This window comes from Hoplias malabaricus, chromosome 13 (genome assembly GCF_029633855.1).
Source record: "Hoplias malabaricus isolate fHopMal1 chromosome 13, fHopMal1.hap1, whole genome shotgun sequence".
NCBI lineage: Eukaryota > Metazoa > Chordata > Actinopteri > Characiformes > Erythrinidae > Hoplias > Hoplias malabaricus.
The window spans coordinates 4,007,493-4,023,260 of NC_089812.1; the positions used below are offsets into that span (position 1 = coordinate 4,007,493).

Below are 15,768 nucleotides of genomic sequence, written 5' to 3' on the forward strand. Positions count from 1 at the left end.
CCTGCCACCTCTGGAACTCTGAAGAACAGAGTCGCTCCCTGATTTCAAACAGAGACTGAAGACCCATTTCTTTCAAGAATATAGTCATCACTTATTTATTAATGACTTACTTTATTTCACAAAGAGTAGTATATGAGCATGTTGTATATTGGTATCAATACTAATGTTTTTAATCAGCAGCTTCTCCTCTTGAGGTGTCCTTTAGATTCTAGACTATACAAGCTAGCTAGCTAAGGCTAATTTTCTAAGAGACCTACACACTTATATTAAATATAAATCACTCTGAATAATAGCATCTGCTAAATGCCCTAAATGTAAATGTAAAGTTACTATATTTATATAAATCATTTATACAGTGTGGTGAAATATCGCCCTCTTTTGGCCTGTAGTGGTGTTACTACATGGTTTTTTCTTCCATATTTTTTTTCACATCCTACTTGTGGATCTACGATTTCTTGTATCCTTGATCTGACTTGAATTTGAAGGTGAATGTAATTCAGTAACAGCCCTGAGATCAATAGATAAGGATCAATATCATGTGATTCTGCACTTCACAGGGAGCTGTAGGTCGCATTTATAAATCCTAACAAGTTGATAGAAGCAAACATTGCGTTTAAATATAACTCACGATGAATAGGTACCTGTTTGTTTTAAAGACAGTTCATAAAGCAACTTTTGGGGAAATGACCTGAAAAGGCTTGGAATATTATAATAAAAATGACCAAAATTTACAGATCATGATCATGACCTGCATGTGGCGCCCTTCTCTCTGAACATTTTAGCTTTTAGCTGTGGTGTGGTGTACCACTCTGCTACACACACTTACCCACGCTATAACACTCCTGGCTTCCATTCTTATGTTGATTGTGCATTATCCATCCATCCATCCATTATCTGTAAGCGCTTATCCAATTCTGGGTTGCAGTGGGTCCAGAGCCTACCTGGAATCATTGGGCGCAAGGCGGGAATACACCCTGGAGGGGGCGCCAGTCCTTCACAGGGCACCACAGACACACACACACACACACACACACATTCACTCACACACTCACACCTACGGTCACTTTTGAGTCGCCAATCCACCTACCAACGTGTGTTTTTGGACTGTGGGAGGAAACCAGAGCACCCGGAGGAAACCCACGCAAACACAGGGAGAACACACCACACTCCTCACAGACAGTCACCTCGAGGAAACCCATGCAGACACAGGGAGAACACACCACACTCCTCACAGACAGTCACCCGGAGGAAACCCACGCAGACACAGGGAGAACACACCACACTCCTCACAGACAGTCACCCAGAGGAAACCCACGCAGACACAGGGAGAACACACCACATATTATGGCATAATTAATCATTTAGATGCATTTTTGCCTTTGACATTGTTTAATTCACAGAGACAACATATTAATAACAAATGCTATTTAAACAAAACACTCAATTTGACTCTGATAGGCAATGAATAATCTATAAATCACTACAAAAATACAAAATATATTACATGAAACAAGCACAATGACATCAGAAAGCTTCTGAGCAGCGTTTTTCCATTTGCATGCACATTCATATGACCTTCCTAACATCTGCCCTCCTGGTGTCACTGGCCAAAAATATACAAGTGCATGATATTAAACAATTCATCTCATCTCCCTACGAGAGTCAGCATTTCCTATCCTTGTCACTGTGGAAATGTGTCACTGCCATTAGGAACTGCCTTCTCTTTAAAATGCAGGTGTAAATCCTCAGACAAAGCCAACAACCAGATTTAATGTATGACGATGTACAAGAGTTTGCTAACATGCAGGTACAGGTATTTCTTCTTCTATAAACGGAAATACATATATAATAAAGTAAAATTAGCAATCTGTCAGGTTTTGACTGGATATTTTTGAACATTCATGTGTATATTTTTAGAGCATCTTCATACATAACAGCATTAAGCTATTATATAATCTAGTGAGCAATAAACACCCCCAGACCCTTGATATAAACTACTCATGCTTTGTTCATCATTCAGTGTGGTGTCTGTCAGACGTCTGTGGTCCCTGAAACAGACTGTGTGTTTGAGATGGTGAATTGACATGTGGCTCCAACATGAGCAAACCAGGGGTGATGGTGCCATCCAGAGCGCTATGTGGTGCAGGGGTGTTGTAGGGAGTTGGCGACACGACCTGGATCGAAACACCGGACTCTCCATGCTGGTCAAATTCATCAACAAAATCATTCAGCTCTGACCCAACTGCAAAAAAACATTGATAAAGTCAGAATCAGCTCAAACCTAGACAAGAGGATGTGTATATATATATATATATATATATATATATATATATATATATATACAGGATGAAACAAGAGAAATGTTTCATTTTGTCAACTATATACAGTCTGAGAGCACAGAGTCATTAGCAGTACTGTCTGGGTTACTGGGGGTTAAATGCTTTGCAAAGAGGAACAACCAGAAATATCCAGCCAATTCCAGTTGCTGGCTTTCTTCTCTAAGGACTACACAACCAAACCAGCAACTGGAGCAAAGTTAACCTGAAAAAAAAACACTGTTTAATACTTGGCAACTACTTATGTTTTGTATTATTCTCCATTCTTTCTTGAGAAATAACTTACATCATCCATGTGCTAAGTCTATGTTCTGGGAAATCCCAAAATGGCAGCAGAAATAAGCAAACTGGTGTAATAATGCGAGTTAAATTGTGCTTTCCTCTTCAGTCACTCTGGTCACTGTATTTCAAGCTTGTCATTGTATTGCAGACTTTGTAGAGACATGAACATGAATAATTGCCTCAAAAAATATATATTCTTTTTTCACAGCTTCACAGGCCAACATTTAAATTAATTTATTCATTCATTCATTCATTATCTGTAAGCGCTTATCCAGTTCAGGGTTGCGACGGGTCCAGAGCCTACCTGGAATCATTGGGCGCAAGGCAGGAATACACCCGGCAGTCCTTCACAGGGCAACACAGACACACACACACATTCACGGACACTTTTGAGTCGCCAATCCACCTACCAACGTGTGTTTTTGGACTGTGGGCGGAAACCCACGCAGACACAAGGAGAACACACCACACTCCTCACAGACAGTCACCCGGAGGAAACCCACGCACACACAGTGAGAACACACCACACTCCTCACAGACAGTCACCCGGAGCAGGAATCGAACCCACAACCTCCAGGCCCCTAAATAGCAGATTTAATCATTATAATAACTTGGAACATGTTTGTTTCAAGTCAGTAGATATTGGATAAAGGGACTTTTATTAATATAAAAAGCAATTATTTAAAAGCTCTCAAAACATATTTAATTTTTAAAAGTCCCTTATAATCCCTGTATTGATACAATCTGAGCTGATAGTATTCCGAAGAATTATTTGATATTGAACACCTTTCAAAGTGTCCAACTGTGAGCCACGTGGCCCATCACAGGTTTAATCCCCACTGATATTGATCTGCTCATTTATCCACACTAAAATTGGATTAGTTTCAGTCGATTCAGCCACAATAACCACACCACGCTGAAATTACATGGACATACATCAGTTCTCAAAGTTGATTTTCAGAACACTTTCTCTTACTAAGCAAAGCTCATTTTCAGTCAATTTCACTCATGTAAATGTGAAAACGTGTATATTACACACTGTTTAATACAGTGTCAGTTCAGCTTTCATGCTATAGGCCTGTGTGTCAGTGCGTATTTGGACCAGTGGGGGTTGGGTTTTTGGTCTTTGTTTAAAAGCTCCTCACTGTAAGCCTTTGTCAGCATGTGTAGGCCCTGCATTTTTGTTTGTTTGTGTCTTCACAGAAATATTAACTAGGTAATAAATTGTGCCTGTGTGTGTTTGCATTGTTTCATCTGTATTTAATCAACTTTTATATTGCGACACATTTTTTAATGAAAATGGATCAATTAAATATATTTAAATAAAAAATACTGAATTTCCGCTAACAACAAAAAGAAGGGGAGAGTGAGGGAAAGAGTGAGAAGTGAGGGGAATAAAAATATATCTGTGTTTACTTGTTTATTTTATATTTGCGCTTTTCATTTCATTTCTTCCCAGTAATGCTTCAGTCTCGCTGTCACTTTCAAAACCTTTTCACTTCTGTGCTCTGATCCTGTGTTGATGGGAGGGTGGGATCTAGTCAGCCATTGGCTGCTGGAGATAAGCCCCACTTACCAAGTACATTCTACACGTCCTGCTACTTCAGCAGAGAGCTTTATACCTTTCCATACACACACAGTTCACAGTGTGAACGACAGTGTCTCAGTGTCTTCAACAGCAAAAAATACAAGTGTGAACTGGGTCACTCTCTCTCACACACACACACACCTTCAAAACAGGACCAGAACTCAGAAGCGAGTAGATTTTCGAACAGAAATCTGAACCGCTGAACGCAGGAGCGAGGAGGTGAATGTGAGACTGAGAGAAGTGCATTCGAAATAATTAATAAATACACAAATTCTGTTTACAAACCTAAAACTCAATGTTAATGACAAGCCTCTCCTTTTCAAAATGTAATTTCTCAGTTATAGATTCTGCTTTTTGGTTCTCAAAAATGTTGGCCCTATTTTGACGCCATATTAAGGCGCAGTATGCGATCATCTGCACAGCACAGATTTTGCAGTCATCATGGGTTGCAGTGACATAATGTTGTCTGGTTTTAGAGCACTGCACAAATATAAACAAATGAAAAACCAGATAAATTTATCTCATACACAGCTCCTCACCCAGAAACCCTTCTCCTTCATGTCAGTGGGACAAAGAATGGAACTGTTTAGTATAATTAGAAGAAAATGACAGTTGAAATCAGCTAACCACAAGCACTTTTGTTATAGGTCAAGCGTTTCTCTGCTGTCTGAATCTGACTGAGTTCATATACACATCATCTACAAGCTTCAGTAATCATCTTATGTCACTTGCGATTTGTTTTGGTGTGTAAGAGACTACAGACACAAGCCTCATATTCCTTTGTTTAAGTCTTTCCCCATTTACGGGGTAAATAATCTGATCCCTCTGTCCCTACACTCTGAGTGAAACGTTCTTAGAGGATAATGTAATCTAAACTATGCTTCTGCTTTGGCTTAAAGTGCTGACAGAAAGAATAAAACAATTTAAATATAACAGTCATTACTTGAGTTGTACGTTTGAGTAATAAGTAGGTCCTCAATATGGCGGATTCTCTGCTGTGACGTCAGCTGCAACCGATGAATACAGCGGAGCTATCTTAGTGGAGTACTGCATCCCATCATGCACTGCGGCCTCAGCAGCTCAGCCTGCTTCACTGAAAAAACATGGCGGCGGCGGCTGCTGCTAACTCTGTGTAGGAGAAAGCTGCACGACTCTGAGTATAAATGTGAGTTGTAGTGGGCTATGTTAACATCAGAAATATGATTATGGTTAGAATATACACATATGATGTTTACAATGACATCAACGTGGCTCAAAATATTTAGTTTTAAATAGAAATTGAGGGTAGCGACGGCTAGGCTAAACGCCATTCTAGTGAATGGACTGAGGGTAGAAGATAACCGTCGATAAAGCACTGTTTTGCTGGTTATATGTTTTTTCTGTGCATATGAATTATGTACAGTAACATATTAAATATTAAGTTTCTTTGATCAGAGCCCGCTCAGGGACCGAAGAGTACACAGTAGAAGTTGCAGAAGAGGCGCTGTTCACCAACCAAAGAGTTGTTTTTCAGTGTGCTCGCTTTATAAAGTTAGCAGGTACATGTACTCTCAGAAGAGGAGGGTTAATTGCAGCATATAAACCACTTTGTTTGAGTTTAATGTTGTAAATTCACTATGAAAATCTTTGATCTGATTAATATTTTAATACACAATAAAAATTGATGTTTCACCTGTAGTTCTTTGCTGTTCTCGCTGACATTGTGTAATAAATGAAATATTAAGTAGTACTTTAAATGTATATTTCCTTGTTAAAACTGGGGAAAGTAACAGCTGGGATTGGCATTGCCAGCATCACAGACCTGCTCCTTGCACAGTGACTGGTTTTAAATAAATAAAATACAGGAAGTTCTTGCTCTTAAAAATTATCTGATGAATTCAACTCAAACTCAAAAGGTAAAGATGAGGTCCCTGGTGTTGTGACTGCAGAACACCATGTTGTATGCCAAAACTTATTACTGTACTGTAGTACTTTTTTCGTATGCTTCCAAATTACTGCTGAATGCCAACAAATTTTAGGCTGCTCATTGTAATTTGTTTTCCTAGTAATTCTTTACACTTCATCACTGTGGAGGCATCTGGGATCCAGTTTGTGACTCCTTTGTGGATTTATATGTAAGCCTTTACCAGAAAAATGAGTGGTCAACATTTATTCAATTCTGAATATAGGATCACGTGGCATCTCAAAGTGTCTTTTCGTGCATCTCCAAGTTCCAATGTGTTCCATCTTGTGGGTCATCCTCTGAGGATGTCGTCGAAAGGCTCAGTGGCTCGTTGCTGTCCATGAGACCCATATAGCTCCTCTTTCCATGCTGATGGTCTCTCTTGCTTTGCGAAGGTGATAAACAGGCCCGTTTGTTATCTTCATTCTTTTCAAGTTTAAAGACCCATAGCATGGTGTAGGAACAGCTTACTTGCTAGTTGGTGACAAATGACAAAATTGTTAAATGGTTTAGGTGGGTTATACATGTTTTCACTCTGACATGCTCACCCAAACAAAGGTCAAAATGATTTTCAAAATGATCTTACATAAGTACAAACTTAGGATAGAAATAACAGGTGGTGTCATGTGTCCAGAAGTTCAGATTCCAAAAGGATTCCATTGATCATGTCCTCATCCTTGAAAAAATAAATCCATTCATCTTCTATTTATTCTCAGACAAGCGTTCCTTATGTATGACCTGGGCTGTCATCAGCTGGACTCTGTAGGTTTGTTCCTGATCGGTGTTGTGGGAAATAATCAGTTATTTGTTATTGTTGGACTTCCTTACAGTCACCAAGACACTCGAGTCATCGACGGTAGAACTCATGATACGTGTCTGAACAATCCTGGAATATATTTCACCTACATGCTTGTATTTCGATGAGGACTGATTCAACGTGCCGAGCTCGCTGTAAAGATCACCTTCTTCATATCCTTACCTTTATTAAAGAACAGGTACAAAAAATGATGGAACATTGTGTTTTACCCAGAATCATCAGCCTCCATTTTTGCCACATTTGTTTAATCTGACATCATTTTAACAACCTGTCAGAGTATAAGAAGACGTCATCCCTCAGTCTTATTTTATCCACTTCACTAACTGTGATAACAGGAGACTGAGATATCCAAGTTATGTTGCAGTTGACGAACATCTTCGGCGCATCTGCTATTTCCTACATCGTAGGTTGTAGATCCTTTATGCACGTGTTCTAGTGTCCGTTTAGGCCACACGGAAAGATGTAGATTGTGATGGCGCAGGGTATTCACAATGCTTTCCTGGCATTTCTCCAGAGTAAAAGCACCACCAGTTAATTCCATGTTGTCTTTGGGAAATTAGTTCCCAGTGAAGAGGTAAATGACAGCGCTGGTATTTCTCTTCTGCACAACGAACTCTCAAAAAGCAGGGGGATTTAAAGGGTTTTTTTTTTTATTCCTACTACTGCTAGTATTTGAGTATGACATCATGTGGAAAACATCCAAGTAAGGGACCTAGTGCCACGCTAACGTCAGCAAAAGTCCACACGTGTATTAAACAGGAGACCTCGGTGAGTCTGTGAATGTCAGATACGTTCCTAAAATAACATTACTACTATAATTCGGGATTATATCATGGGAAAATATTCCATACGTTCCTAGAATTACACTCCAAGTACTAACACCCCATAATGTCGGCTGATTGCATCATATGCTGATGTCACGTGAATTTCCAACATCAGTCATATTCGCATAAAATGGTACTGTAAGCTTTTTCCCCCCACAGTTTTCTCATGATTTTCTTATGATTTAAGGTTAAGTCCATTTATGAAACCTACTCCTTAGTATGTGATCTACACAGTCTCTTTCCACACACCAGGCCTAACCTCTCCACCAAGCCAGTGTTTCACCACTGTAAAGAAAGCTGCACATCAAAGACTTTAATAGGCTAGCTATATGATTCTCCCCAAAAGTTTATAATGAATTAACCAATACATTAAAGCTGTCAATAAGAGTATGTTTTGAAGAGTTTAGGACAGTCCTGTATTTCCAAATTTCATAAAAAATACACAAACAAACAAATAAAAAAAGGAGATACTGTGTAGTCACTATAGCAGCGGCACGAGTGTTAGTTTGTCTGTACGGGTCTGACCTCTGCTCTCTTGAACAGCTTTAACAACGTCACGGTTTTCTTCCCGGAGCTTCTTTTGCCATTGTCTTAACTCTTGCACGTCTGGACGAGTGCGAATCTAGACACACACAAACAAACTGGGATTCAAATAATGTTATCTCAGTGTACTAACAACATGTTTTCTAAAAAAAAAGCAAAGGGGTGAACAAAAGCAGAATGGGTTCATTTACTTCTACTATAGATGACCTTCATGATGAAGTTCTCCAGCAGTCATGAGTGCATATGGTGAGCCCTAGTGAAGTTTCATGCACATACAAGCTGGCATTGCTTGAGCTACTTTATAAACAGCCGACCAGCACTAACTCTCTGCTTGACTTCTGGAAACGCACAAGAATACTCTGGTCACCTGTAAGAAATATCTAATATGATTTAAAGAGACGTTTGAGGGCATATATCAAACACAGAATAGAAGCCTACAGACACTAATATACTCATATGGAAGGGTTTGGAGTTTTAGACAATATTCTCCTTTCCCTGACATGCATCTCCCCACAGTGTAACATTCAATGTCTTTGCTCTGGCTGTTAAACTGGGTCTTAAAGCGGTCTCCATTTATTTCCCAGCCTTTTGTTGCCCCGCCCCAGCTTTTTTGAGATGCACTGCTGCCATTAAGTTATAAATGTTTTAATATTTTCCATGAAATGTACAATGTCTCACTTTCCACATCTGATGTGTGCTTCTTTTGTGAATAAAATGAGTCTGAGATTTGGAAAACATTGCATTCTGTTTTGTTTCTTTTATTCTGTTATTTTATTTAGTTTCCCAACTTTTTTGCAGTTGGAGATGTGAATGTGGATGTGTGTGAATTAGTAACTCGAGAACGATGGGTCCCTCTCTTCTCTTGATGAAAAGCACCTTGTAAATAACACTAAACTCAAGTCTTACCTTGTAGCCCCTCCAGAAGGCCTGGATGAGAAGCGCAGCCTGCTCGTCTGTCAGCTGAAGAGTGATGGGGACGGCTGGCCTTGGACTAAGACGACAAGGCAGAGAGGACATTAATTAAATGTAATTAAATGCTTGGTGAATGAAGGACAATAAAAAGAGAATAAATTGTCTCAAAGGTTTTTGTTTGTTTGCAGAACACAATACATTCAATTAATTCATGTTTGAATTTGATGCTTCAAACACATTCCAAAACAGAGGAATTTGTATCACTGTGTTACATCAGCTATTCTTTTAATTACACTTTTTAATTTTATGTGCACACGCACACACACAGTGTCTAAGAAGCTATTCTATTTCCACCCGTGCAGAAAGAGTCCTGGTATTGTCTTGCAATAAACATTTGAGCCCATGTGGGTATTTTAATCACAGTAGCATGACTGTTTCGAATGCAGCGAGGTCTGTGGATTCTCCAAAGGTCACAAACATTCAACGTTTCCTCTACAGCCTTCCTCTACATGGACTGAGATTTCCCTGAATATTTCACAATTTTATTTATTGGAAGGGAAAGACCTACAGTTTTTGCAGTTCTACATTGGGGACCATTGTTTGTAAATGGTTTAACAACCCTCTCGAAGTTGAAACCGGAATCAATCTTGGCTTGGTTCACTCCTATTTTAACCCCAGACCTAACATTATTGATTGTGATGCAGGCATCAAATATAAAATTTGTTTATAAATACAAAATATAAAAATTGTCAGCAGAAACACTGCACATCCTTTCATCTGTTCAACAATTTAACACTTGACTAATCATTTGTTTTTATTTAATTTTAATTCAAAAAAATTCTTTGGAAATAAACCCTTGTGTATGAATGCAAGTAAAGATGTGTCTTAGAATTATTTTTTAATTTTGTTTTCCGGCAGTGTTATTCTTCATGTACGATATTATTTTCGAGTTTTCCACTGTACTGTTATTTTTTCCATTAAACGTTTAATCAGCAAATTCATTCATTTATTGCCTATAACCCATATTCAGTTCAGGGTCGCGGTGGGTTCGGAGCCTACGCAGAATCAATGGGTGCAAGTCAGGAGGAGCCACACACACACCCACGGACACTTGAGTCACCAATCCACCTACCAAAGTGTGTTTTTGGATCGTGGGAGGAAACCCATGCAGACACAGGGAGAACACGCCACACTCCTCACAGACAGTCACCCGGAGGAAACCCACGCAGACACAGAGAGAACACACCACACTCCTCACAGACAGTCACCCGGAGGAAACCCACGCAGACACAGAGAGAACACACCACACTCCTCACAGACAGTCACCCAGAGCGGGAATCGAACCCACAACCTCCAGGACCCTGCAGCTGTGTGACTGCGACACCTACCTGCTGTCCACCGTGCCGCCCCAGCAATTATTTTATATTAAAAATGAATGGTTTCCTCTCACGCTTGTCATGAATGTCATACTAAATCATTTACAAATTACATTTTTTAATCTGAACATAGGCAGGTCCTTATAATTCCAAAAGGTACAAACGGTATATTTTTAAAGCAATAAATAGAGCCTGTGAAGTCTCTAACTGTAGAACTACAGAGTGCTGTTATATTGTATGTAGCGCTGATAAAATGAGCAATGAGTGAATCAACAATCGTTTATTTTATGTTTTAGTAAAATAGTTTATACTTATTTATGCACTAAAAAGGTGAATACTTTTATTCTGTATTCATAATCTATTTTCCCCCTTTAACTTCTTTAAAAATTGTAAGATTATACATTTCACATAATTCAGAGACAATGTGTTGGATGTTTGCTGCTTGCCGGACTGTGCTGTAGAAACCCAAAAGTTTGATCTGTGTTTTGTTCCACTTACTGTTTGCTGAGCCAGTCGCGTACGAAGGGAATTTTTTGGAAATCCAAAATGTTATTTCCAGCCCTCTTCTCATTCTTGCTGAAAAGGAGAAATTTATACTAAAATAATAATTAATTCAGAGTTAACGATGAAAAGAATGTAAAAATACATCCCACATACTTGTACAACCATTCTGTCAGAAAGTCACAGCCATTAAACGTAGTTCCTTCCTTCTGTATGAGGCAGAACAGATCAGAAATTTAAAAGGTTTGTGTAATGTGTTATGACCACGAAACACTGCCATATGTGATTACAAAGTTAAATATCTGGTGTTCTACAGAAAACCAAGACCTGACTTTTAGACATTGGTGCTTCAGTGCTTCTCTCAACATGGCGTCTAATCCCGGCAGCAGCACAGGAAACACACTTCTTTCCAGGTACAGGATGTTGGGGCCTGCAGAAAAATTATTGTATAACACTTTACAAAACTGTAATTATATTTTAAAGGTCTTTACAGTTTGATCACTGACAGTTATATGTAAATAATAATAATAATAATAATAGTAAAATAATTATTACCCTAGGACCCTGGAGCTGTGTGCCTATGACATTACCTGCTGTGCCACTGTGCCACCCCATAATAATAACAATAAGTAAAGGTAAGTAAATGGTAAAGGGACGGTGAGGGCCTTTTCAGCTTGATTCCATGTTCACAGACCAATGTGTGACGATTTACACCTCTGTTCCTGTTATTGACGGTGGTGTGCAATGTCACCAGCTACATTTCAGGGTTCAGGCTGTGGGGGGAATTCCACCCTCACACAGTGGAGGTCATTTATTAACTCTGAGAAACCTAACTGTACTTACATTGTTGGAATCCTGGAGAAGACATTTGGTCAGTGTGGTTAGACTTGTGATGCCGCTGCACGGAGTGGGAGTGGATTCACAATGAATGCAACCTAACAATGAATAGAGAAATACGTTAAACCTAAGAAAGGCCTATTCTAAAACAGGCTGCTTGTAACCAGAATGTTTCTGATGGTTTTCTGAAGCAGGAGTGTGGTGTCTCACTCTGACCTCAATTACAGCAGTGTTGAGGAAGCTCCTATATTCACCTTCCTGAAAATCAATGCATGGGCTCAGAAACGCTTGTCAAAGACCATTGTCTACAAACACAGTCTGACGCTGCGTACACAAACACAAGGTAAATGTTGATCATGCAAAAGCAATAAAATCCAGAAATGCCCCCAAATAACTAGCATTTCATACTTTCTCTCCATTCTTTCGAACACTTTGCTTTCAAGTTCTCTGGACCCGCATTTATAAAACTCTGCTTCAATTCTGGAATGAAAGTGTGCATCCGCACAAAAGCCAGGACACAGCATGCGCCATAAACAGTTGGGCACACACATCTGAAAGTTGTTTCCTCTCCATAAATCATAATGTGGGCAGGTGAATTAGCCTTGTGTTCCGCATCAGTGACACCCACATTTATACTTAAGTGGTCCATTCAAATCACCTCATTAATATCTAAATATGGGCTTCCCCATTCATCTTCACATGGAATAGTGAAGACAGTGGAGGGCCAGAAGACAAAAAAGAAACAATGAATAACGTGAACTGGACGTTTTACACAGGGAAATGAGATAACATCCCCCTAGGACCATAATGCAGTGTTACAGTAGTAAATGTAGGTCTTCTAGCCAATAAAGCCACTATGACACTGTCCGTCAGCATCTCGTCTATTTATAGACCTGTAGTTATAGTTGTTAAGGCTGGTAATTATCTGCAGCTCTATCCAGCCCAAATTTTACTGTCTATTATTAAGTTTAAATGGTTGAAATTAATAATAATAATAATAATAATAATAATCAAAACAGTTTCTAAGCATTGTGTAAATGAAAATATCCATCCATTATCTGTAACCGCTTATCCAATTTAGGGTCGCGGGGGGTCCAGAGCCTACCTGGAATCATCGGGCGCAAGGCGGGAATACACCCTGGAGGGGACGCCAGTCCTTCACAGGGCAACACAGACACACACACACTCACACCTACGGACACTTTCGAGTCGCCAATCCACCTGCAACGTGTGTTTTTGGACTGTGAGAGGAAACCGGAGCACCCGGAGGAAACCCACGCAGACACGGGGAGAACACACCAACTCCTCACAGACAGTCACCTGGAGCGGGAATCGAACCCACAACCTCCAGGCCCCTGGAGCTGTGTGACTGCGACACTACCGTGCCGCCCTAAATGAAAATATTAGTGAGATAAATAAACCAGTTAAATAAATCAAGCTATAGTCAAATAAAATGTTTAAATAAAGTAGAATGAAATACAAGTGAGTGTAAATCTTAATCTCTGATATGGATTTATACGGGGATGGTTTGCGCATTTAATTGCAATTCTCTGTTTGGCCACACGATGCCGTGTTCTCTCCGCAGATTTTAATTGGTGTAGGAAGGGGTCACACTTTGCACAATAATGAAGGCAGGGATAATGAAGGCAGTGATAAATTTGTTCTTCTCACTTGCCATTTCATTTATCTTTATATTCAGTAAAATTAAAATGGTCATTTATTACACTACAGCGTGGGAGAATGTATCTAATAGTACACTTAATACAAATACTTACACCAGTTCTAGTGTGGTCTGTGTGAAAGCCATGTGATATTCATTCATTCACGTGATATATGTATATTTAAGCCAAAATCCAAACGTTGTGTATCACTTCGTGTAGAAATACTGTTGGTTTTGGTGCAGTAAGTCGTGTATTAATACACTCATTGTGTCCGGTGTTTTTACGTTCGTTTGCACGTTATCCTTCTGACGGATGATCCCTAACTCGCACAATAAGCCCTGCATCTTTTTTTTTTTTTTTAATTCTGTTGAAATAATAAAAAAGGCTTTCATCGTTGATAAATTAATTCTGTCACAGAAATGACGGTATTTGCCGTTTGTACAAACATACCTGTAGGTTCCTCACCGCTTCATTATTATTGGCAAATCCTTCAAGCAACTTCGACCCCAATGTTTACTTGCGGTATCTAAGGAAGCTCTTCCCGAGCGTTTCCGGTCAACCGTGCCCTTGACAACGCAGGCAAGGCGTGGCCAATGTTTGTGAAGGAGGAGATTATAAAAGCGTTTAAGTGGAGAATAACCGCCTACAACCTATTTTAATCAGAGCTCTCGGCGTTTGGGTGGATAATAAAGCGAAAGCAAAAAAAAAAAAAACACAAAACACTACAGATCTACTTCAGCATGGAAATGAATATGCGATGAACAAGTTTAGCTGTCATCTCAAATTATCAACTTATTTCCCCACAGTTTCTGTAGACTGTGGCTGTATGATAAACGATTGTGTTATGGAGCAATTCTAGTGTGAACAGGATTTGAATAAGAATTTTGCGGGTTTGATTTTTTAAAATTTATTTGCCACGATCTGGTTTTGTATTCTGTAAGTTGAATATACTTTTATATTTAATTCAGTTAAATCCTGAAATAAAACGAATGTAACCAGCCATTTGTCAAATTAGTGGTAAATAAAACATTGGAAATAATCAAATCCATGAGCCTGTATGATTCAAACATTTTCAGTGTATTAATTCGCAAACATTATTTGCTGTATTTTGCAATAATTTGTAATGTCTGGTAGGTTTAAAATAATTGTTGCACCTAAAAATAAATCACAATTATCTTTCAGTTTTAATCTTTTAATCATTCAGGTGTGGTTTCCCAGACAGGGAACAAGCCTAATGCCGGACTATATCCTCCTTTCAATGGAAAAAATATCACAAATCAAAATGCTGTGTAGTCCAGGTCTACATAGTGCATGTTTACCGAATGTTCCGCATATACGCTTCATATACTTATGCTTATTTGGCCCACAGTTCACAAAACACAGCTGTTTGACTTCTGGCAAAGGCTGTGTTGGCTGAGACGCACAGGATGTAAGCCAAAAGTGGCAAGTGGCAAGTGACTTCTTGACGTTATTTTTGTTTACCAGGCCCTCATGTGGTGAAGAGAGTTTTCCCCCACCTACCATAATTCCACGTAGCAGGAAATGGGGGATGTGGGCCAGAAGATCTTCAGAATATCTGCCACTTGCAAAGGTTTTGGCTAAGGCTCAGTTTCCAAGCAGGAGATAAAACATCATCCATGTCAAAGCTTAAAAGCTGAGAGTCGCCATTCAGAGTGCAGAGTGATAGAGAGGAGGGTAGGAAACTACACTACTCCTTTCCCTACCCTCCTCCAAAAACTGCATAGTGCAGTTTCTGTAGTGCAGAGCCTACAGTAGCTAAGAGAGTCTCTTTTCTCCCTGCTAAGGGTCAGTGAAGACATCACAATGATATTGAAGCTGTAATTAAGAGGTACAAATATTATGAACTGTTTTTTTTAACAATGAAATCCACTATATTGCAGAAAGTGTTCACACATCCATCGACAATTTAGGTGTTCCAATTGCTTCCATGGCCACGGATGTATAAAACCAAGCACATAAGCATGCAGACTGCTTCTACAAACATTTGTGAAGAAATGCGTTGCTCTCAGGAGCTCAGTAAATTCCAGCGTGGTACCTTGATAGCATGTTATCTGTGCAACAAGTCCAGTCATGGATCAGTGGAATAACAACAAGGAAATGACTGGGAACAACAGCAACTGGCCCCAAA

General features: G+C 39.4%; 1 protein-coding gene across 3 annotated transcripts in view; it reads right to left on the reverse strand.

Moving 5' to 3' along the window:
* Window positions 1-1,382: 1,382 nt before the first annotated feature.
* iqck (IQ motif containing K) overlaps window positions 1,383-15,768 on the reverse strand; it is a 35,561-nt gene continuing 21,175 nt past the window's right edge. Inside the window, exons 1-8 of one of the 3 annotated variants that reach the window (XM_066642886.1) lie at window positions 14,070-14,197; window positions 11,965-12,056; window positions 11,454-11,551; window positions 11,278-11,330; window positions 11,119-11,196; window positions 9,239-9,323; window positions 8,315-8,411; window positions 1,383-2,242 (exon numbers count right to left, since the gene is read on the reverse strand). In XM_066642886.1, coding sequence (XP_066498983.1) covers window positions 2,013-2,242; window positions 8,315-8,411; window positions 9,239-9,323; window positions 11,119-11,196; window positions 11,278-11,330; window positions 11,454-11,551; window positions 11,965-11,989 — 666 coding nt within the window. In that variant the 5' untranslated portion in view covers window positions 11,990-12,056; window positions 14,070-14,197 and the 3' untranslated portion in view covers window positions 1,383-2,012. Of the gene's footprint in view, window positions 2,243-8,314; window positions 8,412-9,238; window positions 9,324-11,118; window positions 11,197-11,277; window positions 11,331-11,453; window positions 11,552-11,964; window positions 12,057-12,174; window positions 12,199-14,069; window positions 14,198-15,768 lie in introns of those variants that run through there. The other 2 variants (XM_066642889.1, XM_066642887.1) reach the window with 2 other exon arrangements.